A 23,130-nucleotide genomic window follows, 5' to 3' on the forward strand; every position below is an offset into this window, starting at 1 on the left:
CTGGACCATCTATCTGGAGCCAAGACAGTGAGCCAGAGGAGTCGGCTTCTAACTTGTTAAAATGCAGTTTGTAACCACTGAGATAAATATTTACTTCCTTTAACCTTTACTTATGTTAGATGGTTTTGCTCACGAGATGAGGAAAAAAGCTGCTTTGTAGAAATATCTGTTACATTTCTGTTAAATGCCCAAAGTTCAACATTTTGAAAGGAAAAGAAATAAACAAACAAACAAAAACACTCTCTACATAATGAATATCTCATCTGTTATTAGTTACAGGATTCGTTCTACTTAGGTTTCTTCTTTTCCCACTCTTAAGTGTTTATGAAAAGCCAATAAGTAATTAGCCTGAATGTCTGCAAGAGGGTATCAAACACAAATCTAGCATTTTAAAGACATAAGCTCCTGTGAAATTCCAAACACATTATTAATTACTTGTTAAGAGCAATTAATGAAAATGACTACATTTAAATATCTTCAAAGACTTGGAAAAGGCTCATTTCAAGTTTCCTTACAAACACAAATCCAAAATATGAACTCTTATTTTATGTTTGATGTCTGCAGTCAACTCTAGATTAAACTTGTTGTGTCAGAGTGACAGAGCTATGGAGTTAGTAAGTGCACAAAAGAAAAATGTTTTGGAAAATGTAACCGAGTTAAAATCTCATACATTATTGCAGTTGTGAATTGTTTAGTATTGAATGACAGCCTTTCCTGATGCCAGCATTTCATGAGCAACTTACGTGTAATTAAATTGATCTATCAGACAGTTTTCCAAACACATTTTCTTTTTTCTCTTCCTCTAAAATCTTGTTATTCAAAGTGTAGTCCCTGGACCAATGGTTTCTGCACTGAGTTGGTTAGAAATGTAGAATCTCAGGCTCCGCACCAGACCTTCTCAAACAGACACTACACTTTCACAAACACTCTGAATAATTCCTCCGCACACTACAGTTTGAGAAGCACTGTTCTAAAACACAACTACACATGTTTCTTGTAAAGGAGAGATGGGTTTTTTAATTTTCAGAACTGATAAAGTCAATTTTTTTTTTAATTCGAAAACTTTTCCTATTTAAATCAATGCAAAAAATGAATGTAAAGGACTTTTAACATGGATCTAAATTTTTCTAGAAATTACCCCATTGTGTTGGCAATTAGTTATAATAGTCCCAATATGCAACAAACAAGTTAAAAGTTGCAAACAAAAGGATAATGCTTGATGCCAAATATAATAGCAACAACTAGTTTTGTCTGATATATTACAAATAGGCTACATTTATTGTTCTGCCCTCGTTTATCAAATATTTTGTGTCTTGTATGCAGTTTTCTCAGAATTTGTGATAATGGAATTATGCTGCAAATCCTCTGACAAAATTATTAAAAGCTTTGTTCAGAACAAGAGTAACCTCTGCTGGATTGTGATTGTCTTTTGAAAATCCAGAACAAAACTGAGACTCTTCTGTTTTTACAGAGAAAGAGCAACTGCTTTGTTTACTTGGAGATAATCTGCCTTCATTTTTTGAACTAAACTAAGACTTCTAATGAATAATATGCTTGTGTCCTGAAGAACACATTATCTAAATGATAATGTAACATTTTACTGTCAAATCACGAAATAAGTTTTATTTATGCCAATAACATATTTTCTACTTAAATTTAAATATTTTCATGCATCATCTTCAATCTTTTAACAATAAATTAGTTTCAGGAAAAAAAAAACTTAAAGGGAAATAGGGGTCTGAAGGTAAAAAAACTATGTTGATTTATTGTTTCCATTTTTCAAAAAATTTCCCGAATAGTTAACAATGAAGATTTTTTTTTGTAATCTTTAAAAAGGCTTCATTTTTAAAAAATCAACCGAAAATTGCTTTACCACTTGTTAAAAGTACAAAATAACTGCATATTAAAAATAGAATAAGAATCACTAATAGGTCTTCTTGTTTCCATATTGTTCATAAAATAATTTGATCCTAGAGATGCTTAAAAGAGAGTCAATCAGAGGACAACTACGTTATGCAATCAAAATCGTTAAGCAGTTATCTAAAGTTTAAAGAGCAGTGATATGAAATGCATAATATTCTGTACTTCTAATTTTTACTTTGTAAATTATACGTTCTTGTTGACAGGACAGAAAATTCAACAGGAAAAAGTGTAACCACAAGAAAGTATACAGTATATGTAAGAAGAGAAAAGGTTCTTCAAAAAAGACAGCATAGTTTTGATTCTAGTTCTTTCTACTCAAAAACCTTCCACAGCTTACTGTTTCTGATTGAATAAATTCTCAGCTTTTAAGCATGGCTCCAAAGTTTTTCATGACCTTGTCCCAAATCTTACCAGTTACCTCCTCCTACTTGCCATCCTCTCTTTATTTTAACTAAACCAAACCATTTGCTTCTTCCCTAGTGCAACCTGACTTTTTCCATTACACACTTCTGCTCACGTTGTTTATATGGATTGGAATAGTGTCTCTCCAATACCACCTCACCCTGCCATACTCCCCATTATGACCCCAAACTACCTAGAAAAATCCTACTCTGTCAGTTAGAATGCTTATAAACTTCTTGTAACCGAATACACAAGTAACTGTGCCTTAAATGATATAAACATTTATTAACTTACATAGTAATAAGTCTGAGCTAGAAGGAGCCACGTGATTTCCATCATTCTATTTTGCTATCTTTGGCATGTTGACCATTGTCTTCAGGCTTCTTTTTCTTATAGTCGCATGGTAGCTTTCACTGCTCCAGGCATCATATCTTCACATATATATATGAAAAGGGAAGGAGAGGCTGGGTGCAGTGGTTCATGCCTATAATCCTAGCACTTTGGGAGGCCAAGGCGGGTGGATCACCTGAGGTCAGGAGTTCGAGACCAGTATGGTCAACATGGTGAAATCCCATGTCTACTAAAAATACAAAATTAGCTGGGCATGGTGGTGCATGCCTGTAATCCCAGCTACTCAGGAGGCTGAGTCTGGAAAATGGCTTGAACCTAGGAGGTAGAGCTGGCAGTGAGCTGAGATTGCACCATTGCACTCCAGCCTAGGTGACAAGAGTGAAACTCTGTCTCAAAAAAAAAGTAGTGGAGGGGAGAGAAGTTTTTCTCATACATCTTTTCTATAAGAGAAGGAAAATGTTTTCCAGCATGCCTTCAGTAGATCTTTGTTAGATGCCAATTGAAAGAAACCATCCATGCCCATTCTCTAGCTTCACAGGAGGCAGGAAATGCAAGCATTTCAGCCTACAAAATGAATAGCCTCTACACTATCCAGGAGGAGGATGGGGGTGGGGTGGGAATAGCTGTTATGCAGGCAATCAATGGTTGCCTCTAGTACTCTAGTCCTCCAAAGCCTAAATCCAATAACATTGACTCCATGGAGTCTTCTCTGAGTCATCCAAATAAAAATAATCTTTCCTTTGGGTTTTCACAACCCTATGTACCTTTCTATTCACATTTTGCTTTGTATTATAGTTACCTGTGTATTTGCCCAATTTCTACTATAAGAATGTACCAATTCCATTCTTATTCATCTTTTGTTCCCCATATGCTCTGGCACAGTCCTTGACCCTTAGAAAATCTTGATTAAATATTTCTTGAAACCTCACTAATGTGAACCACAGTGAGATGGTTCATTTTAGCTACAGAAGGAAAAACAAAAACAAAAACCCACATAGCCCAAAAGGAAATGTAGGGCTTACACCATAGTTGCAATTAATAGATACTTTGTTTTTCAATATGCAAACTACACAGTTAAGAGTCAGAAAAAGTATATATGGAGAAGTTGAGTTGATCCCCAATCCAGACACACACACACACACACACACACACACACACACACACACACACACAGACATAAAAGGCTTCCTGTAAAGACTGGTCCACTTTTTACTGTAGGGTGAAGTGGAGTCTCCCAAGGGCTTATCCTCACAGGATTCTAGACTCAAGCCAATTTAGACCAAAAGGATCAGGGCTGCCTACTAGGCATAGAGGAGCAATAAGGCTAGAAATCTCCTGAGAAATCTGTGGAACAAAGTTGCCATATCATTTCTTGATTCAAACCTCCTCTCTTAACACAAAAGAAAAAAACATGTACCTCAACATCTGCCACTCACGGTTGAATTTAATCCAAATTCATGCACTCAGTGTCCCATGGAGACTATGGTACTGCCAGAATCTCCAGAAGCCATTGCCAGTAAGAAAATCCACTTGAGTCAAGCCTCAGTCTGGCTTGGAACGCTGTTCAACTCAAGGACTGGCCAAAACTAGTCCCGTCCAGTCAAGTACCATTGGCTTTCTGCACTCGGTCCTGTTAGCAAAATGCTGGCTGCAAATTGAGTTTCTCAAGCAAAACAAGGACAGTAACAAATTGTCAAATATCCTAAACATCAACATTGCTGGTTGTGTTTAGTTAAATGCCACTTTCTTCCTAACATGAAGTCAAAGAATTGAGTCACGTTTTCTCAATGCCAAAGCAATTACGTCCAATCAAGGGGTAGATGACACACAGAGAAAAATCCAGCTCAGTGGTTCTTTGCTTTTGATTTGTACTGTTACATCTCTTACCAAAGACTAACACTATGGCAACCTGCACATGCAAAACAGTCAAGTGTAGGGAAAAGTCAATCTAAAAATACAGTTTCTATCTTATTCTAAAGGTCAAGTTAATTGAAAAAAAAAAGTTGTTTCTTTGGACTGAATGGTAATTTTGGTTTTATGACCAGTCACTTAAAATAAGAAGCAGCTGATTTGTACGTGAAGCTGCAGGTTATTTGAAAAATACCTTGATTGCAGTGTACATCAGGTCAGTTTACATAAGCAGCAAAGGAGCCCTTAAAGCTGGGCCTTGGTGAGGACACAGGGGTTAGCACTCTGGCAGATACATGAGAAGGGCAGGAATGCTTGTTCTCAGCTTTTCTACTGAGAGGACACCTGTCCAGCTAAGATTAAGCTGAAAAGACATGACAAAGTTTTCTTAACTCTAAAAAGAGAACTTCATAACCATCTAATTCATATGATAAATGTAGACCTTAGATCTGATAATTAAGGTCAACACATTCAAAACAAGGCTTGAAATGCCTTACTTACCTACAATGGTCTTATACCAATATTCAAAACTAAGTTTCAGTTTCTGGAAAGCATTTTTGCACAAATGGATGCAGCCAATAGCATAAAAACGGATCATTTAATGTCACAAAGGAAATCTATGACCTCATCTGGATAGTCAAAGTAAAATAGTGTTACTATTCTTTTAAGGGAAGTGCTTCATTTTTGAGCTATTTTTTTTTCCATTTTAGATTTGTAAATGGCATTCCTATGGTCCTCTTTTCCATATACAATATCTTAACCAGGATTTCATATTATTTTATTATCATTCTTCGCAAATGTTAAATGCCACCAAAATGTAGTGATTGTTTACAGTTTAACATCAAAAAATTAAAAAATTAAAACTTTGAAATTCAATTATTTGCATCACTTAGCCCATAATCTCATATACCATACATGCAAAAGAGAAGCAAGTTACATATATACTACCCCTCCTTTTTCTTCTCTCACCCCACATCTGGGCAAACTAATAAGTCCGCAGTTATTCCCATTCCCTATTTCTTACTCCTTCACAACCCCCTCCTATGTCGGCATGAATGGCGGGCAGAGGAGAAGCAGGAGGGAATTCAAACCAAGCAAACCTAGGAATCCTTATCCTGGCCTGACCCTCTACCTACAAAGAAAATCAGAGCCACTCTCCTCTCTTTGCTTAAGTCCTTCTATACTAGCTTGGATGTCTGCCCTGCTCTCTCCAGAAAGTCCCATTATACAGGTAATAAATCCTTTCATACCCTCTTGGTGTGTGTGTGTGTGTATCATTCTCAAACATAAAATTCAAACCACTTTGGTGGGGGTCGTGAGAAGATGATGATCCTGCCATCCACAGGGCAACCAAAAAGCAACTGGTAGACTGAAACTGCATTGTCTAGTTGATGACCACCTCCACCTAGGAGTCTTTCTTTTCTTGCTCTTAGCTTGCTCACTGTCTTTGATGACAATTATTCATGTCTCGCCTTTACCACTGACACTATTGCCTTAACTGAATTTCCCACAGTCACAGTGCCCATTGACCTAAAATATCCCATAGTGCACATGAATTATTTGACCTCACAAGTAATAAATCGAAATAAAATTAGGTTTTTGGCACTTAAAATTGGCTTACCAAAATGGGACCCCATGGACCTTCTCTCACAGTTAAATTAGTTAATACAGTCCAATATAGATTAAACCAAGACCACGGGCCTTCCCTCACAGCTAAAATAGTTAAAAAGCCCAATATAGATTAAACCGAGGCCTACAGGAATTAAAATCCACCATGTAAGACTTCCAAAAGGAAGGCGCCATCATTTCTGCTATTTTCCCTTTTAATTGCCCAGTTTGGCCAATGCTCAAACTTGATAAAAATGAATGGCATCTAACAGCAGATTATCACAACCTTAATGCCATGGTGCCTCAATTAAGGCTCTCATACCTGACGTTATTGAAATTATTGACTCTATCCAATCAGTAGTTGGAAAATGCTTTCCTATTATACATGTGGCAAATCCGTTCTATTAAGTTTCTATTTCAACAGCCTCTCTGTTCCAATTTGCCTTCACCTTCCAAGGGACACAATACAACTTTACCTGACTGTCCATGAGGTATATCAACAACCCTGCCCTCCCACACAATTTCTGCTGCCATAATCTTCATCACATCCACCTTCCTCCAGGAACACAGATATGATATTACATTGATGGCATCCTCCTCTTCAAAGATTCAGTTGACATACTCATTCAAAAAATACAAATACTCACAAAAAGACATGGGCATTGCCCAACAGAAAGTAGAAGGCCCTGCCATATCACTTAAATTACAGGGAATTATTTTGTCAGTCAAGGACTGCCCCAGCTCTGATACTGTCAGAAAACAATTAGTGGCCCTCTCTTAACACCTGCAATGTTAAGATAAGCAAACAATCTTTTAGGACTTTTTAGGCTTCTGAAGGCAAATATTCCTCATTTATAAATTTTACTGAAGTTCACTTATGCTGCTACTCGCAAATTGGCCCACGATATAGTTTGGCTGTGTCCTCACGCAAATCTCATCTTGAATTGTAGTTCCCATAATTCCCATGTGTCGTGGGAGGGATCTGCTGGGAGATAATCGAATCATGGGGGCGGTTACCCCCATGCAGCTGTTCTCGTGATAGTAAGTGAGTTCTCATGGATCTGATGGTTTTATAAGGGGCTTTTCTCTCTTCTGCTCAGCATTTCTCCTTGCCGCCACCATGTTTAGAGGATGTTTTTGCTTCTTCTTGTGCCATGATTGTTAAGTTTCCTGAGGTCTTCCCAGCCATGCTGAACTGTGAGTCAATTAAATTTCTTTCCTTTGTAAATTACCCAGTCTCAGGTATGTCTTTATTAGCAGCGTGAGAACAGACGAATACAGTAAATTGGTACCAGGTAGTGTAGTGCTACTGTGAAGATACCCACAAATGTGGAAGTGACTTTGGAACTGGGTAACAGGCAGAGGTTGCAACAATTTAGAGGGCTCAGAAGAAGACAGAAAAATGTGTCTCTTCCTAGAGACTTAGAGGGCCCAGAAGACAGGGAGATGTGAGAAAGTTTGGAACTTCCTAGAGACTTGTTGAATGGCTTTGATCAAAATGCTGATAGTGATATGAAAAATAAAGTCAAGGCTGAGGTGGTCTCAGATGGAGATGAGATGAGAAACTCATTGGGAATTGGAGTAAAGGCCACTCTTGCTATGAAAGGCCACTCTTGCTATGCAAAGAGACGGGTGGCAATTTTTCCCCTGCCCTAGAGATCTGTGGAACTTTGAACTTGAGAGAGATGATTTAGGGTATCTGGTAGAAGAAATTTCTAAGCAGCAAAGCATTCAAGAGGAAGCAGAGCATAAAATTTAGGAGAATTTGCAGCCTGACAATGAAGATGAAAAGAAAAACCCATTTTCTGGGAAGAAATTCAAGCCTGCTGCAGAAACTTGCATAAATAATGAGGAGACAAATGCTATTCACAAAGACAAAGGGGAAAATGTCTCCAGGGGATGTCAGAGACATTCCCAGCAGCCCCTCCAATCATAGGCCCAGAGGCCTAGGAGGGAAAAATGGTTTCCTGGGCCAGGTCCAAGGCCCCCCTGCTGTGTGCAGCCTCAGACTTGGTGCCCTGTGTCCCAGGTGCTCCAGCTGTGGCTAAAAGGGGCCAATGTACATTTCAGGTTGTGGCTTTGGAGGTTGCAAGCCCTAAGCCTTGGCATCTTCCATGTGGTGTTGGTTCTGAGGGTGCACAGAATTGAGGTTTGGGAACCTCCACCTAGATTTCAGAGGATATAGGGAAATGCCTGGATATAAATGCCTGGATATCTAGGCAGAGGTGTGCTACAGGGGCGGAGCCCTTATGGAGAACCTCTGCTAGGGCAGTGCAGAAAGGAAATGTGGGGTTGGAGCCTCCACACAGATTCACCACCGGACACTGCCTAGTGAAGCTGTGAGAAGAGGGCCACCATCCTTGAAACCCCAGAATGGTAGATCTACCAACAGCTTGCACTGTGTGCCTGGAAAAGCCACAGATACTCAACGCCAGCCAAAAAAGCAGCCAGGAAGGGTGCTATATCCTGCAAAGCCACAGGGGTGGAGCTGCCCAGGACTGTGGGAGCCCACCTCTTGCATCAGCATGACCTGGATATGAGACATGGAGTCAAAGGAGATCATTTTAGAACTCTAAGGTTTAATGACCGCCCTATTGGATTTTGGACTTGCATGGGGCCTGTAGTCCCTTCATTTTGGCCAATTTCTCCCATTTGGAATGGGTGAATTTACCCAGTGCCTGCACCCCAATTGTATCTAGCTTGCTTTTGATTTTATAGGCTCATAGGCAGAAGGGACTTGCCTTAGATAAGACTTTGGACTTGGACTTTTGAGTTGATATTGGAATGAGTTAAGACTCTGGGGACTGTTGGGAAGGCATGGTTGTGTTTTGAAATATAAAGACATGAGATTTGGGAGTGGCTGGGGCAGAATGATATGGTTTGGCTGTGTCCCCACTCAGATCTCATCTTGAATTGTAGTTCCCTTAATTCTCACAAGTTGTGGGAGGGACCTGGTTACCCTAGTGCTGCTGTTCTTGCAATAGTGAGTGAGTTCTCATGAGATCTGATGGTTTGGGTGGGTTGGTTGGTTGGCTGGTTGGTTGGTTTTTGAGACAGAGTCTCACTCTGTTGCCCAGGGTAGAGTGCAGTGGCACAGTATCAACCCACTGCAATATCCACCTCCCGGGTTCAAGCAATTCTTCTGCCTCAGCCTCCCAAGTAGCTGGGACTACAGGTACGTGCCACCATGCCTGGCTAATTTTTGTATTTTTAGTAGAGATGGGGTTTCACCATATTGGCCAGGCTGGGATCTGATGGTTTTATAAGGGGCTTTTCCCCCTTTAGCTCGGCTCTTCCCCTGGCTGCCGCCATGTGAAGAAGGACGTTTTTGCATCCCCTTTTGCCATGATTCTAAGTTTCCTGAGGCCTCCCCAGTCATACTGAACTGTGAGTCAATTAAACCTCTTTTCTTTATAAATTACCCAGTCTCGGGTACGTCTTTATTAGCAATATGAGAATGGACTAATACAGCCCACCTTGAATGAGGTCTCCTTTAACTAAACTCTCTATAATCTGTTCAAATTGCACACAATAAGCAGTATCCTTAATATACCCCAGAGATTCCCTCACTGTAGAGGTTTTAGAAACCTCCTCTCATGCCTCCTGGGTCTATGGATAACCTGCAAGCTGCCCACAGGGTTTTGATACAGGAAGCTGCCCTCCTCAGTCCCATGCCACACACCATTTGATCATCAACTTCTGGTTGCACACTGGGCCTTTCTGAAGACAAATACTCTCATGGCCCCTAAGCCTGTGATCCTATGTACCCAGCTGCCTCTTATGCCTTGGATCATTGACACAGCACTCTGCAGACTCAGCACAGTTAGTTACAGAGGCCTCTAGACAAAAATGGAAATAGTACTTACAGACCAGAAGCAAACCTAGGCCTCCTGGCATATCCAACCTATAGGAGGAGGTGGTTTCTCCTGTCCTCAGCCCCTTGCCAGAGGCAATGGTGCTGTAGGCCACCCTTCTCCCAGGCCCACTGGCCAACTGGAGAGTCTCTTTGGATCAACTGAGTAATCAGAAAAGGTATTTCATATGCAAGGTCACCATAAAATGTGATGATGCCCTCTAGTGAGCTACTGCTATTCATTCCCTAACCAGGACATCCCTGATCAAGGATGGGACTCAAAAGCCAGCACAAACAACCAAACTTTACACATTCATCTTAGCACTATAGGATGCTTAACCAACAACTGGTCCAGTATGTATATTTGTATATATTATTGGGGCATTACTAATTATCTAGTCAGTTAGTCTGATCTGTACCAATAACAGCAATTCCTTATCCAAGGTCACCCTACTTTGCGCTAAAAAAAAAAAAAAAAATCTCTAGGAATTTCTTGCCTCACAGATAGCCAAAATATAAACAAATGTCACACATCAGCCCACACTAAAGCTAAACTAAAAGGCCTCACCAAAACACTTCTTATCCCCCTCAGAATTTCAGAAATTATTGATGATGACCAAGGCCTGCATTTCACTTCTTAAAATACACACCATGGACTTCTGAAGAAGACATTCAATGGAACTCTCACCTTTCTTACTGACCTCATGCTGCAAGTCTCATAGAGTACAATAATGGTTTATTTAAACAAGTTCAAAATCAATTAAATCAGCCCTGGCACATTTCAGTCATCAAACATCAGTGGTGAATTTTAAGAGTCTGACTCCATTTGTGATGTCTGAGTACTCATAACTTTTAAGGTCTATTCCTCCTCCTCCCACTTTTTGTCCCATATCTGAGCAAGCCTATAACAGGGCCCATGAACTTCATCCCTTGGCATCTGCTGGGATGCGAAGACTAGACAAACCTGAAGCCTCACCGTGGCCCCAACCCAGATCACAATGAAAAACAAAACCAAGTCCTGCTCTCCCCAGAAAGTCACATTATGCAAGTAATAAACCTGTGTATACTCTCTTGGTGTACGTGTGGTCTCATCAGTCTTGATATCCAAACCAACTTAGGAAGGGGGTTGATCTCATCTTTGTTGGGTACAGCCACAGCTATGCATATAACTCCTTTGCTCGTAGACTTCCAAGAGCTCCCCCACTGTCCACTGAATTGTATAGAAACTATTTATCATAGCCGCAGATTTATCTTTCTAGTCTTATGCTCCACTATTCTCCTTTGTAAATATTACACTCCAAATGTTACTGTTCCCAGAGAACACTTGGTCTTCAAGTGCCTCCATTCTCTTTGCTTATGCTATTCTCTCTGACCTGAGTTTTCTCTTCTACCCATCATCTCTCTTTGCCTCTTCTTCAAAATCATCATAAAAGCTAACTCTTCCATGAACTCTTTTTGGATTATACTGACCAGACAACATCTCTCCTTACTTTGAACCTCCTATCACCTTGTTTGAATCTCTGGTGGTGTTTATCATGTTCTATGCTAGCAAAAGCACAGACATTATCATCATTCACATCTCCTCTAGAGCAGGAGTTAAGAGCTTGGATCCTGAAAGCTCCCCCAACACCCTCCCCAGAAAAAAACAATAGTTCAAATCCCGTATCTGATTCTTACTACCAAGTTGTTCTTGGGCAAGACATCTATCCTCTCTAAGCCTCAATTTCCTCTTCAAATGAGAATAAATCTTATATGTGAAAAGCTGCACACCATGAAATGTTAGTTATTATCATTACTTGTCCTCACAACTAAATTAGAAGCAAGTTTATCTCAGAAACTCATTTTTAAAAATCCAGTGCAAGATCTGAAAAAATGATTCATGGGAACTTACTAAAATTTTAAAGCAAATTAACAGGAAGATTAGCACAATTAATTCACTTCTATGAAATCTCACTTAATTCTAAGTATACCCAAACAAGGCATCTAAAAAAAATAAATAAAAGAGTAGAATTCAGGCCAAAAAACAGGTTTGTCTTAATAACTGCTTCCTAACTCGTAACTAGCTAAATTTATTTCCCAGATGTTCATCCATACCCCACATTGTCTTTCCCCACCCTGACTCTCTCTCTCTCTCTCACACACACACATACACACACACACACACACACATATATACTCACTCACTCATAATTGGGCTATGGGCTTAGCTATCTTCTAAATTGTTATTTTAACAAAGAATAGAAATTCACGGATTTAAAACAGTGGCAGGTTAGTTGACAGCTTGGTCCATATTTACTTCTGTTCAAAATCCTGTCCACAGACATTTCATTACTGTGTAAAGTTTGATGTCAAACTCTTAAAACATACAGTGAGCTATGATCTATATTTCATCATCAAAATTTAAATAGGCATCAAAAATATGTTTTGAAGTTAGAAAAAAAGAGATTATACCATCTGATGCAGTAATTCTCCCTCAAGGATCTACCTTAAGGGAAAAATGCAAAAGGCAGAAACACAGGGGGGTTCAACAATGCTTATTAGAACAAAGTTAAAACTGCAAGCAATAGCCTGTATGTATAAAACGCATGATTGTCTACAGTACACCAGAACCAGATGTTAAAATAGTTTTTCATGGTAGTGAAGAATGCTCAAAAAAGTGTAACGAAAAGGCAGGATACATGTGAAATAAAGAGAAGGCCTTTTATCTGGACATTAGCGCTTCTGTTTTCCTTAGTCATAGTGTTACTCATGGTACTTATCCCTTCCTGTACTTCAAAATATTCTACAAAACAGGAGTTAATTTAAAAATTTTTTAAAGTATTTTATAGCCAGTGTTGAAATGGTCTATAAGAATCACCACAGAATGTGTTCAATTGAAAATTAAAGTCCTCCTTGAATACAATGTAATACTGTATTGTAAAATTGAAACTGTCACAGAGTTACATGTATTTGTAAACAGACCCACCTAATGTTACAGTCAGTCCAGTTCCCCTGGGTAAGGTCACCTTGAAATGTGGGTCATGGCTCTCTTTGGAGGAAGAAAGTAAAAAGTAATAGGAACAGAACGGACTGCTGGGCATGGTGGCTCACACCTGTAATCCCAGCACTTTGGGAGGCCAAGGGGGGCGAATCACTTGAGGTCAGGAGTTCAAGACCAGCATGGCCAACATGGTGAAATCCCATCTCTACTAAAAATACAAAAATTAGCTGGTGTGGTGGTGTGCGCCTGTAATCCCAAGTACTCAGGAGGCTGAGGCAGGATAATTAGTTGAACCCAGGAGGCAGAGGTTGTAGTGAGCTGAGATCATGCCACTACACTCCAGCCTGGGCAAAAGAGCAAGACTCTGTCAAAAAAGAAAAAAAAAAAAAGGACTGTAAGGGGAAGGGGTAAAATAAATCTATAAACTTCCATTTTGTTTTTGTTATTTTTAAAGCCTATCTCGATAACATCCTCGGTCCTTTAAAATGTATTTTTAATATTTACTTTTCACAAAAAGTATTACAGAGGGTCATATCTTAAGCTTCTGCTTCCTCAGACCAAATGGTTCCTTACATTAACCAAGTTAAATTGTGGACCATAAGTAAGTCCTATCATCATAAAATGTCAGCTAAATATAAACTCTATTTCTGTTTCTATAAACATTTATGTGTAAGTGTATGATATAGTAATCATGATGCTTAATCTTAACCCACACTTTTTTAAAATAATAAAGCAAACCTAATTAATTTCCCATGCAATACCTTGAAAGGTACTCATGCTAGATTCCCCAAATTCACACAAATTATAAGCTTTTTGCAATCTGCAGCATAAATACCACGATGTGAGAAAATTGAGATGTAGTGTGTGTCCTACATATGTAAAGACAGTAAATTGGCACTTCAGCAGTCGAGGTGGCAGTGTTTGGCTGGTCAGTCCCCTGGTCTTCCAGGGTGATAATGGATTTGCATTGATTTAACTTCCCTGTTTGGTCCAGGCCCTTGGAGGATAGCAGCATGCACCTGGAGTGGGCGTGAGCTAGGAGAACAGTGCAGAGAATGCAAAGCTGACTGTCTCACCTGGTGACTGACTGACTTCATAGTCATGAACTTGGTCTCATTTGTTTAGTTTTCTCACCAGCTGAGCTAACTCACATTTAAGGTTGAATTACACAAACCAGCACAGCATTCCAGAGTTTTTATTTTTCTTTTCCAAAGAAATATCACCATTAAATTTCCAAAATATTTCCTATTATATCATAGACTCGTAAGATTGTTATGAAAAAATCATTTCAACAACATTAAATGTTTTCGGGGGGTTTAAACATGGTAATTTTTAACAAACTGAAAGTAAAATCTAGAGCAAACTGAAGCATTCACTCAAAGCAAAAACAATAAAACAAATAAATTCACCAAAGCAATTTCCTTTCTTTAATATAGACATGGGGATTTCAAACGCCTCAAGGCAGGCAATTAGTAATGCCATCATCTGGTAAAAACAGCACCAGAAGGGGAATCTAGAACCCTAGGATTTTGTCCTGGTTGTCACTGTATAACGTAGTAAGTCACAATTATCAGTTACTTCATTTGTAGAATGGAAAGCTGAACTTGACACTTCTAAGAGCCCTTCCAATTTTGAACTACTAAGAATTTGTATTCTTGTCAAAAATGATACAAATCATATATTAAACATTTTTTTAATTCTAGATTTTTTTAACCCATGACAAAGAGCTGCTAAAATGTTCTAAGATAAAACAAAATAAAATGAGCCTGCCTTTTTGAAACAAAAGCTTCTAAGAGTAACAATGGGAAAATAACTGTACAAAACATCCTCAAGAAGATGTTTTTCCTCATCTAAAAGGTGACAGGATCACCTGGACAATATGGAAAGTATTTTCTTAAACTAATTATTTCTAGTGCAGCACTGCAAGTATTGGTGAAAGATCTTAAAAATACAGTATCAAGGTAATTTTCATATATTGTCTAGAAATATAACTTTCTCCCTTTCCTCTCCTTTACTGTTAAAAATCCTTGCACAAGTGTAAAAGTGAAACCAGAATTTCATCTAAAAAATGTCTGTCTTCACTTTACGGTGCTGCTCTGAAAGCTGGATGACTGGATTTCGGAGCAGGAGGAAGCACGTGCAAAATTGTTTTTAACCTTGCAAATCTCATGATGTCTCCTTTAGTGTGGTCTTGGGAGAAAAACTAAAATGATATGAAAGAGTCACAATCTAGAGTTGCAAAGCCTCTAACGTCCTAAACAAGGTAAGCCCTGTTTTAGGTCAAAGGAAAAGAGTCAAACAATTTCTAAGGAAACAATCTCAGTTCATCTGAACCTTCTTTTTTACAGCCACTTTAATTAAAAAGACAGAAGACAAAGATATGTTATTTCTAATTAAATAATGAGATGAGCAAAATCCACACTTACTGCCAATAAAGATATTTCTAAAGGATTTATTATTTGTGATTTGCTCATTTATTTCAAACAGCCTTCCCCCCCCCCAGCTCCTACTCTTTTTCCTTAAAAACTCCTATTCATTTAAAAAATCCTACTCAATGTGCTTCAAAGTCTCCTTATTTTGTTAGAAAAATCTATCAGCTCCTGTACAAATTTGCCTTATAGGTTACCATTGAATCACACCCATAGCAGCGAAACTGCTATTACAAAAACGAATGCTGCAAACAGAATGGATACTATCAAAGGGGGCAGTTATAATTCAGGGCCAAATAACTGTATTATCCTAAAACGTTTCCTACTTAAAATAAAAATTTATGGGATAGTTGAATAGCTTTTTAAATTAAGGGATTTATCAAGTCCTTGAATTTCTAAGTATTTTTTCTAACTTTCTTCAAATGAAACTTGTAAAGGATAAATGAAGGGTGTTTTATGTTGAAAATTTTACGTTTAGTAATGAAGAGTATTACCAACTAAAATATTAAAAATGGATATTTGCAGGTTTCTAGAGTCAATACTGCATTAATAATAAGAACAGTATTTAAAACAGACTTCTCTTATTTTTAAATAAAGTGACACTTTTATTTTTCCCATATCCCCTTATACTTATTGAATTTATATAGCCTCTATCTTCCAAGGAACTTAGAATGTTCTGTAGACTTATAGACTTAAAAGTATTAGGCCTGCAAAATATTAATGTTGTCAAATAATAACAATTTTTATCTTAAGAATAAGGTGTTCTTTCTTTTTATTGACTTTTGTATTTCCATATTTTGGAGAACAGGAAGGAGTGATGTGATGGAAAACAAAGCAGTGGTAATTGGAAAGTCCATACAAAAGAATAAGTAGGGGCATGAAAAAGAAGCAATAAATTATAACCTCAAAGAAGTCATCTACCTAACAGGGATAACTTGGCTTCACTTTATCAGATTCATCATTGCTTCAAGGAGTTGATGAGAAAAGCTACACTAACGAATCTACTCCTTTCCTGGTTCTTAAATAAAGCTCCACTTTAAACTCTTAGATTATCATGTGATGAAGAAACAATTCTTCTCAACAGAGGCTCTATCAATATTATAATTTGTTTCTACAATATCAGAAGACTTACCAACTGAAGTCCATCAACAGTTTGCTAAGATAGTGGTCACTATTTTTGACAGATTAGTATCACATTGTTCTTGTTAAATAATGGCAACCAGACAGTAGGAATTTCTGATGAACACTTAAACTGTTTGATGGAATTTTAAGTGCCAAATATTTAGCTTTTTCTGAGGTAATTATAGGATCTGAAATATAACCCTTAAATAATAAATACTGTATTTCATAAAACAAGCCTGATGGAATTTAAGGAATTACAGCTTCATATTCTGACTATATAATCTAACCTATAAAAAGGAAGAGATTTACTTATTTTTAGCCCTACTTTGAAAATTTCTGAATTTAATTCAAGGAAGGAATCAGCAGATTTCTAGAACCTAAAATACTATCTGATCCTATTTTATTTATAAAAATAAGAAAATGTAGATTTTATTTCAAACATAAAGCACTGAAGGACATAACCAGTTCAAAGGAAAAGCAGGCCCTAAGACTTACTGATGCAAGTTTACCTAATACTTTCAGTTAAGCAATAATGGCTACATTTAAATCACTTGATAAAAGAGCTTGAAGATTGATTAATGGAATTTACTTTTCAGCTTAAATGGCAGATAATAAACTGACAAAAAACAAAAGCCTTGTATATTATGGATAGTATCAATTAATGATTGCCTGTATTTACACCTGTGATTTATTCTTCACGAAGGTGTATATACTTATATCATGAAGAGCTTAGCTAAAATCATAATATCCTCAAATTCTTAAAACACTGAACTTAAGAACCTATAAATACTTGAGACATTTGTTGACAGATGTAGGCATTTATCTGTGGTTATTTCCTCAAGTTCATATTCAACCATGTCAACTTTTTAAACATATTAGCTGGGTCTCTGATAAACTAAAGACCATTTATGTTCCACTTTAAATGTTTTTTTAAAAATATCCTCAAGAAAATCTAAGTTTCAATTTACAGTATGACATTGAGAAACATTTTTTAAATTTATATTTTATATCTTTTATTTCAGAATAGTCTATCTTTAAGACATTTTATCTTCATATTTATTTGCATATTTGTTTCAAATTCTGCTCTAAAAATCCACAGAACAATTTCAGAGTTTTATTAAGTAAACACTATTTTTCTAGACCAACAATAACTTCATTAGCCTTGAAAAAGCCCCAAACTGGGAACTGTTTATTGTACAGAACGCTTAGCTTTAATCAATTCATTATGCTCTTACAAAACTGTTTCATAAATAGCATTAACTTTGGGACCATATAGTCACATGAATACTCAAACTCTCCATTTAAATACTAAAAGGATCCACCATCTCAAGGTGATCTCCCAAATCTATTTATATTAGACATTGCTACAGTTTGATTCTCAGCTATGTTAAGTAATAACTATCATCGGAACCAAGGCCATTGAATACCCTGCCCTTAATCCTTTTTTCAAAGCAAACTTGCACACACCGTAATTCTTTTAAGAATCTTTTATTTTATTTTTTTTTTTTAACAATTCAGTCTGTCGGATCTCGATGCAGTTTATTTAAAAAAAAAATCAGTACATTTTCATATAAACTGCAATCAAAAAAGTAATTTACTTTGTCAAAGAAGTTATGAAGTTGCAAGTTATTTTTTGTAATATGCAGAACAGTAAAATGTAAGCATGCTCTTGGATGCAGGTGCTCCTGTGTACTATGGAGTTATTTTGAAGAGCTTGCTAACGTCTGCAGGCAGTTTATGGGATGCAATTATTTTCTCCACAACTTAGGTACATGAGAATAAAACTGATATTTATGAATAAAGTATTTTTCTCGAAAAAGTTGAGGCAGCTTTTGTTGAATGTTATCTGTGTGGGTACACTTGCTACACCTTGAACTGTACTGAGAGAGAGACAGACAGCAAGAAGTCCATGTTCATGCTGAAACCTGAAAAATCCCTCCACATGTGTTGAGGAGTTCCAAGAAAAAGAAGAGGGTAAAACACTATACAGAGTTGTTCATCGTCTTACATTAACAGAACACACCAAGAAACTTTACATAACAAGGAAGCAAAACCCCTTCACTGCTTTTAGTCAAAGTCAGTGGTGTCTATAGCGGAGGATAAAGGTGGAGCAAGCCTAGTAGGGATAAAGCTTAAGTCTACACCTCATGCAGAGTTGTCCTTGGTCTGTCCTCTAATATTTCTCAGACATCCGAGTTAGAACTGAGGTTTGTTAACCTGGGGTCCGCATTGATTTCATATCTGTAATGATACCCTTCCATGTGATCCCTGCAGGCATCTCTGATGTTATGCATCCACTTTTTTATCCCCTTGCGGTTCAAATACAAAACCAGGAGGAAAATAGCGCCTATCAGGGCTAAAACAATACCCAGAAAGACATAAGAGGTTTGCAGGGATGGGGGAAGAATCGGGTCACAGTCCAGGTCAGCACTGTTGAGTTCCAAGAGGACCCGATTCCTCATTTTTTCCGGAAAAGCACAAGTGAGCCGGTCTTTGCCCTGCACCACCTCTGTTTGCTTGAGCCAGGTCACCATGTCTGCCATGTGGCAGTCGCAAACCCAGGGATTGTTGTCCAGGAAGACCTTAACGTGGGGCAGACCTTGCAACTCAGCCAGGGTGCCATTGTGAAGGACCTTGAGGGCATTGTCCTCCAGGTGGAGGCTTTCTAGATGTGTCAGGTTGCGGAAGGACACGTAGGTCAGGCTCACCAGCGAATTGTTACTTAAGTCCAGGTGCCCGAGGCTGGGCAGCTGGGCCAGCACATCCCGCGGCAGGTAAAGGAAGTGGTTGCTGGCCAGCTCCAGGCGGTGGAGCCCCTGCAGTGCACGGCCCGCCACCAGGGCCGCCGCCACCATGCCCTCGAAGCTCCGGTTCTGCCGCTTATCATCAGGGGGCACGATGTGGTTCAGGATCAGTTCCACAAGGGGACTGGGGGCCGAGATGCTGGCATTGCTGCCCGAGAAAGCGAAGGGGCTGAGGTAGGCCAGTGGGTTGTGGCTGAGGTCGAGCTGGCGCAGGCTGGGCAGATGCTCGAAGGCGCCCGCGCGCACCTCGTCCAGGCGGCTGCCGCTGAGGTTGAGCGCAGCCAGCTCCGCCAGCGGCGGCCGGCGGGCAAAGGCGCCGGCAGGGAGCACGGCCAGCTGGTTGCCGGTAAGGAAGAGGTTGCGCACGTAGCGGGGCAGGTCCGTGGGCACCTCGGTCAGATTGCGGTTAACGCACTTGACTGTGCGCGCCGCCTCGGAGCACTCGCAAAGCGCGGGACACTGGTCGGGCAGCGGGGGCTGGCCGGACGCGGCGGAAGCCAGGAACGGCGCCGAGGAGGAGGAGGAGGAGGATGCCAAGGAGGTGGGAGAAGACGAGGAGACCCAGCCCAGGAGAACCAGCGCCAGTCGCGCCAGCCGCAGCCGCCCGTCCCCGGCGGCGGGGCCCCGGGAGCACCCCCTAGGCATCGCGGCTAGCGTATCCCCGGAGCTGGGCTGGGACGGCGCCCGCTCCGAAGCCTCAGGGGGCTGGGCCCGGAGGGTGCGAACCCGCGGAAGCGTCTGGAAAAAACTTTCCTCTCGTGGAAGCCAGGGAGTGGCGCCGCAGCCGGAACTTGGCTAACCCCCTCGCCACCGGGCGCTTCCCTCCGGGGCCGATTCCCCCGCCCCTTCCCTCCAGAAAGTACGCACGGCGGGTCGGTACGCTCGGCTCCGCGATCCTGCTCCCGCTCCTCTTCCTGCCGCCGCCGGGGTGGCACCTCCTCGCCTCTTGTTGGCGCCCCTCGCTGGCTCCTCTGAGAGACCTGGGACAAGCAGGAGAGAGGCGTGAGCAGCGGTGGCTGTCGCGGCTTCCGGAGTGCAAAAACCGGCCTTTTCGAGTCTAGTCGTCACCACTCTGTCCCAGAGAGACACCAGTCTCTCCCTCCGAAAGCCCGCCCCGGCCTCGCCTCCACAACCCCTCCAGTCACTCTTACTCGGGAGGGGGACGCGCATCCGACACCCAGAGCGCAAAGTCTTCCCTCTCCCCTGCCCCACACTAAATAAACCCAACCGGCCTCCCGCCCTCCGCCTTTCCCGAGGAGACTCGTCTCCCCGCGTCTAACTTCTTGCTTAATCCCCAATTCCTTCCCTACCAAACTTCTCCCTTTCCAGGTTCCTTTCCGCACCGCCTCCGCGGAGGGTCGGCCTCCGGGTGTCTCCGCCCCCGCCCGGACCTCTCTTCCCGGTCCTGGTTAGGATGCGAGGGAAGTTTCAGGTTACAGGACTTTTTGGTCTCTTCTTGTACCTTCCGGCATTAGCAGACAGTGGAGCTACAACTGTCGCCCCCCAGCCCGCGCCCCGCCAGCCCCTGGGATCCCAAAGGGGTTCAAGTCATCTCCAAAGAGGTGGGGAGAGTCTGGGAACAAAGCAGCAGTGGGACTCGGGGTAGAGTGGCAACCCGAACCAACGCTACTCTCCACCCGAGTATGGGGGGGGCCCCAACGACGCCTGCCGGGTCTCTCCCAGGCCGCGGGCTCCCACTGCTCACCTCCGCGCCCGCCGCCTCCAGAACCAACTCAGTTCCACCAGAGTAGCGACGACCTCCCGGCTGCGCGCTGCGGGCGCCGACTCTCTTCGCACCCCAGCCCCTGGCCCAACCTCCCAACCTCCGCAGCTGGGAAAAACCAACCCGGGGGGCGGGGGAGGGCCAGGACTGACGGAGAGACTCCCGCCGTGAGGCCAACCTCGGCAGTGGTAGGTAGGGGGATGTAAGAAGAGAGACTAGGGGAGCTGGGCTGCGCGCTTCCTCCTGGTGGAAATTAACGAGGAATGTGCCCAAAAAGGTGAGGGAATCCCTTTCTCTCCCCCCTCCCCGACATCCTTGGGTGGTTCCTTATTTTGCATACTGTATTTACCTTGGACAGGAGCAAAACCGCTGGTGAATCTTGTGGAATTCACCCTGATTCAGGCACCTTTGGCAGTGAGGAGATAGATTTAGGCGTGACAGAGCAGCGCGAAGCAGCACCAGAAAGAAATGAGCTGAAAATCTACAGCGGCAGCAGCAAAGGCACTGCAGGTTGTATGAAAGCTTCAGAAACTCTCCCCATCAAAGTGGTACCTGAGGCCGTAAACTTCAGATTTAGGTGTAATTAATGCCTTCCCGCCTGTTCTCCCCACCCCGCCCCCTCACTTCTTGGGTAGTGATGGAACTTGTGAAGAGAGCGCGCCAACTTTAAGAGAGAGAGAGAGATTAGTGGAGAGGAGAGTCATTCCTGATTCATTAGCTTTTCTCTTACCAAAATTAAAAGCAGATGGAAGAGAAAGGCAGCCAAAGGCATCCCAGAAACAAAAGGCAAATAGCAAAGACTTGAGTCACCCGGAGAGCGGACCCGCCCCTCTCCCCAGATGTAGCGCGGTGTGTCAAGTCACTTCTGCGGGGAAAGCTGCAAGGGTGGGGAGTAGGGGTTGCAGGAGCTGACCTGAGAGGGAAGTTTGGTTTCAAAGTCGATTGTCCCAGGGGGGCACCTGGCAGGTGGTGATGGAGAGGATGGGGTTGGGGAGAGGGACAGATTGAATGATTGGTTACAGTAAGGCTCTGTTATTATACCAGACAGGTTTTGGGTTCTGAAAGCCCTGTCGTTGCTCTAACTCCATATCCCTTTGTCCCAATTAAATAATTTCCCCGAAGGGATAAGAAGGTGCTGGTTATTCCAAGCTTCTTCATTTTAGAGAGAAAATGGCAATTAGGGAAAACATGGTTCGGAAATTTAAGACCTGGTCGTATAAAAAAGATCAAATAAGGATGCTGAGGCTTGTGCCTGGGACATGTGCCTTTAGTGTCAAGAAAGACCCCAATTCTCGAATGGATGCCTGATTACTTTTATAGAAAGTCTGCAAAGCCGACAGCAAAAATGGCTCAGACAAAAGCTGATAACACTGGAAACTGCAGAGATTTGTGCACAAAAGCTGGTTTCATTAATTTGCATCTTCAGCACGTTTATCTACATCTCTTTTCTTATTTTTAAAAGTGTTTTGCAACATGAATGTAAAACACTTTGAAAAAGAATCTCTAAAGCTGTAGTCATGTTCTGTATCCGGATTGTGGTGGTGGTTACATAAACCTATACAACGTGTTAAAACTCACAGAACTTTGTAAACCAAAAGAGTCAATTTTACTGTATGTAAGTTTAAAAATAAAATTAATTACTCATTGAAAAAAACCTGTAATAATGCTCTGGCGTGATATTAACTCTGGTCCTGATCTGAAGACCAACTGCGTTGTTAGGAGAGTGAGATACACTTTAGAATTTAGCAACATAATATATGTATTTTCATCTGATCCTCAAGACAACTCAGAGGCAAGATAAATATTGTTAGTATTATTGCTTGTTGCTATTATTGTTGTTGTTCTGTTGTACAAATGAAAAACCTGGGGCTTTAAGTTAGCTTGACTGAGTGTCTTCCACTTGCCAAGCCCTGTGCTGATCACTTCACAGGTATTATCTCATTGACTCTTCACATCAGTACTCAAGTTAGGTCCTCTCACTCCAGTTTTACAGACAAGAAAATTGACGCAAAAATAAATTACATAAC

General features: G+C 41.0%; 1 protein-coding gene across 4 annotated transcripts; it reads right to left on the reverse strand.

Annotated features, from left to right (window-relative positions):
* Positions 1-16,194: 16,194 nt before the first annotated feature.
* On the reverse strand, positions 16,195-21,997 carry TPBG (trophoblast glycoprotein). 4 transcript variants are annotated; one of them, XM_008006441.3, is made up of 3 exons: positions 21,453-21,997; positions 21,086-21,346; positions 16,195-20,360 (listed from the first exon to the last, which is right to left on the reverse strand). In XM_008006441.3, the coding sequence occupies exon 3, from the start codon at positions 20,023-20,025 to the stop codon at positions 18,760-18,762; it is 1,266 nt and encodes a 421-aa protein (XP_008004632.2). In that variant the 5' UTR covers positions 20,026-20,360; positions 21,086-21,346; positions 21,453-21,997; the 3' UTR covers positions 16,195-18,759. The 4 variants fall into 4 exon arrangements, with proteins under 4 accessions (XP_008004632.2, XP_008004633.2, XP_072878729.1 ...); XM_008006442.3 differs by lacking the exon at positions 21,086-21,346 and having other exon boundaries at positions 21,453-21,661; XM_073022628.1 differs by lacking the exons at positions 21,086-21,346; positions 21,453-21,997 and adding an exon at positions 20,691-20,800.
* Positions 21,998-23,130: the final 1,133 nt, after the last annotated feature.

This window comes from Chlorocebus sabaeus, chromosome 13 (assembly GCF_047675955.1).
Source record: "Chlorocebus sabaeus isolate Y175 chromosome 13, mChlSab1.0.hap1, whole genome shotgun sequence".
Taxonomy (NCBI): Eukaryota; Metazoa; Chordata; class Mammalia; order Primates; family Cercopithecidae; genus Chlorocebus; species Chlorocebus sabaeus.

What these genes read in the sequence shown, in the direction of transcription:
- TPBG (XM_008006441.3), bottom strand. Translation starts at nt 20,025, where the DNA reads ATGCCTAGGGGGTGCTCCCGGGGCCCCGCCGCCGGGGACGGGCGGCTG.